The sequence below is a fragment of the Charadrius vociferus genome, unplaced genomic scaffold (assembly GCF_000708025.1).
Source record: "Charadrius vociferus isolate BGI_N301 unplaced genomic scaffold, ASM70802v2 scaffold824, whole genome shotgun sequence".
Lineage (NCBI taxonomy): Eukaryota > Metazoa > Chordata > Aves > Charadriiformes > Charadriidae > Charadrius > Charadrius vociferus.
Genome location: NW_009647956.1, coordinates 173,522 through 176,741, shown reverse-complemented (window position 1 = coordinate 176,741; position 3,220 = coordinate 173,522). Strand labels below are relative to the sequence as shown.

The 3,220-nt window shown below is 58.9% G+C and overlaps 1 protein-coding gene across 1 annotated transcript in view; it reads right to left on the bottom strand.

The window, feature by feature from the left end:
• Positions 1–3,218, bottom strand: part of PHKA1 (phosphorylase kinase, alpha 1 (muscle)) — a gene marked incomplete at its 5' end in the record, with an annotated part of 19,103 nt that extends 15,885 nt beyond the window's left edge. The window contains 7 exons of the mRNA XM_009883443.1: positions 98–244; positions 360–458; positions 894–974; positions 1,181–1,263; positions 1,638–1,806; positions 2,360–2,407; positions 3,135–3,218. Coding sequence (XP_009881745.1) covers positions 98–244; positions 360–458; positions 894–974; positions 1,181–1,263; positions 1,638–1,806; positions 2,360–2,407; positions 3,135–3,218 — 711 coding nt within the window. The remainder of the gene's footprint in view (positions 1–97; positions 245–359; positions 459–893; positions 975–1,180; positions 1,264–1,637; positions 1,807–2,359; positions 2,408–3,134) is intronic.
• Between the last annotated feature and the right edge of the window lie 2 nt (positions 3,219–3,220).

Here is a 3,220-nt window from a genome sequence, read left to right as displayed (position 1 = left end):
CCCCCCCCCAAAATAAGTTTTTTGGGAGAAAAGGGCTACAACAGTTTGGACTGCAACTGTCTCCCAGGAAGGGCAAGACAAGGGCAGAGCCACTCACCTGCAGCTTTGTGATGATCTCTTGCTTGGTGATTTCCACCAGCTCATTGTCCTCCACAGCAAACGCCGGGTAGGAGATGACAGAGAGCACACTGGCGTCCACCTCCTTGGACGTGGAGGCCCTGGGCAGCATCGAGTGAAGGATGGACTGTGCGAAGTGGAAGGAGGCGTGGTTAGGTTGGCAGGCTGGGCATCATTCATACTGCCCCCCCCAGCAGATCACAGCTCATCCTGCAATGGTGCAAAACCTGTGTGGGTCTCACCTGGCAGTGCTGCACCTCATCTGACAGCACCCGTATCACCGACTGCGGGCCTCCCTTTGCTCCGAAGAGATCCAACTCATCCAGTGCCTCCAGGGCAGCCTGCAAGCAGGGCGAGACCCAAAGCAGCAAGTCCTCCATCACACTGCTCATCTCTAAGAGCTCTCATCCTGTGCCAGTCCCTGTGTAACACACTGCCCAAATTTAAATAAATTTAAACCCTCCTGTGGCTGCAGAGCACCCTGGTCAGGATGTGACCACATTTCCAAAGCCACAGGTAGCCAGACATCAACAGGGCCCTAGACATTTCTGCCACACACACTAATTAATTTCTCACTCCCAGTTCAGGCAAAACTGAGGCAAGAAGGGCACAATTTTATCCCAACACACAAGGAGAAAGGTCTTCCTCCCCAGGAACCTATCACTGCATGGGGCACTGAGCCTCAGTAGTTCAACATGCGCAGCCATCCCTGTAAAAAAGCAGCACAGGGCCACTGGTGCTCCCCAGCACCTGCCCAGCACCTCTTCCCAGCTCACCTTGGCCATGCCGACAGAGCTAGCATTCAACTCGGTTATGCCCTGGTTCGTCTTGTCCCCACGTTCCCATATCCCGAAGTCCTGCACAGAGGCAGCGGCACGTTGGAGCAGGGAGCGGTTACTAGCACCACCATAAACCCTTCAAATCCCAAATTTTTGGTGCTTGCAGCAGCTGCCATGGGACTCTGCTTGGCAGCACTCAGGAGAGGCCCACAGCTGCCCCTAGACACCAGCCCACCACCTGCACCCCCAGGGCACTCTCCCCTTCCCTAGCATGCGCTACCCACCGCGGTTTTGTAGGCTGCTTCAATGTAGAACACTAGGTTCTGGATAAAGTTGACTTCATCCAGGCTGTGAATTATGTGGAGGCCTGCAGCAGGGGGAAGAATTCAGATTAGTTGCTCCAAGCCCACAGGCAGCCCTAGGAAGGGGCTGTAGTAACCCAGCCTGGACCCCTCCTCCTCACTGCACGCCCGCCCCACGGGAGCCACATCCTGGCTGGCTCCCATCCCCATCCCATCCCCCTATGGCAGCTCTGGGGCTTCAGGCAAATGGGTGCTCTTAGAGAGACAGACATCAAGCGGCACAAATCCACTTTGGGTGCCGTGAGCATAAGAAAACAGTGAGGTCAGGGAGGCCATTGCAGCAGCCTGGCACCCAGGAAGCTGCACCCAAACTGAAAACATGGAGAGCCCTGGAGATCAGCACACTCAAAGCTGAAATGGCATTCCCCAACAGCGTCACCTGAGGCTGTCATTTGTGCCAGCATGAGCAGGTAGAGGGAGGTGGCATCCATCTGTAGATGACCCCACTCGTGGTCCCCCACCACGGTGGCACAGGTGCGCGTGTTGTACTTGGCATGCAGGCAGTCCCTGGTGCTCTGGCTGTACTTGAATGCCTCCACTTTGTCCACCTTGAGAAGGACAAGGAGATGCAGGAGTTCATCAAAGCCTGTCTCCAGAGAGGTCTGGCAGCCCCCGAGCCAAGGGCTGCCCCATGCTTTTAGCCCAGCACGTGGAGCCGTGCCTGGCAGGGCAAAAATCCTACAGCCCCCTGGCTGAGCCCCTCCACGCAGCAAGGCAGTGAGCGCAGGCTCATGTGCCACCCTAGCACAGGGCTGCAGCCGTGTAGGGCCCAGCGCCACAGTTGAACTGTGTGGAGAGAAAAGGGTCAACCCAAATGCCTTCAGGGAAAGGAGCTGCGGAGTCCCAGCGCCAGCCAGACCACAAGACAGGGAGCAGCTGGCAAAGACGCCACTGGCCACCAGCCCGCAGCACTGGGACTTCCATGACACCAGGGACAGATGCCAAGTCAGAGCTTATTTCAAGACTCGCTGGAAGGGGGCCTTCGCTTTGCTCTTCAGGGAAGGGTGAGGAGAGCTGGCACAGCTGGGACCAACGGTCTTTGTGGCAGAGCTGGGCTTTGAGGAGACCACTCGACTCTCAGAGGCACTCCCCAGCCCCTACCTGTCTCATCATGCACTGAAGCAGTCCCCGCATCAGCTTCACCACGCTCTGCAGGAACAAGGAAAACAGCCTTGTTAATCCCCAAGCAGCCAGGAGAAGCCCTGACTCAGGATATCAGCTGGCCACTGACCTTTGCAGGGCTCCGGTATCTGTAACCAGAGCCCCTGCTTACATTTCCACGGCCCCTACTCCCTAGGCAACAGCCAGAGGGAAGCAAGATTTCTTGGCCTGCCAGCAAGGCCAAGCTGCTGTGCTGCACAAGGGGAGGGAGAGCACGGCTGCAGGATGCAGCTCCCCAGCCCCTGGGAGAAGGGCTGCATCTCCACATCAGCCCAGAGACAGAGGGCTGCACCCTCCACCTGGGCTCTGGGAAGAGGAGCCTCTGACATCCCTTCCCATTGCCCCCCGCGCCTGGGGACAGCCCTGTCCCCATCCTCACTGCACAGCCTCCCATTGCCTTTCGGCCCCGGAGCTGAACCATGCCAAAAGCAAACCACCCGGGAGGTGACGGCCAGCTCCCCACTACCACCAGACAGGCACTCCCCGCTACCTCCCTCCCGCCAGCTGCCTCCTACCTGCTCCAGCTCGTAGGCCTTGGCCTTGCCCCGCGCCTGGGGACAGCCCTGTCCCCATCCTCACTGCACAGCCTCCCATTGCCTTTCGGCCCCGGAGCTGAACCATGCCAAAAGCAAACCACCCGGGAGGTGACGGCCAGCTCCCCACTACCACCAGACAGGCACTCCCCGCTACCTCCCTCCCGCCAGCTGCCTCCTACCTGCTCCAGCTCGTAGGCCTTGGCCTTGTCCTCGTCGCGGTCGGCGTTCTTGCGGTAGGCCAGGCCGAGCCCCCAGACGGCCAGGA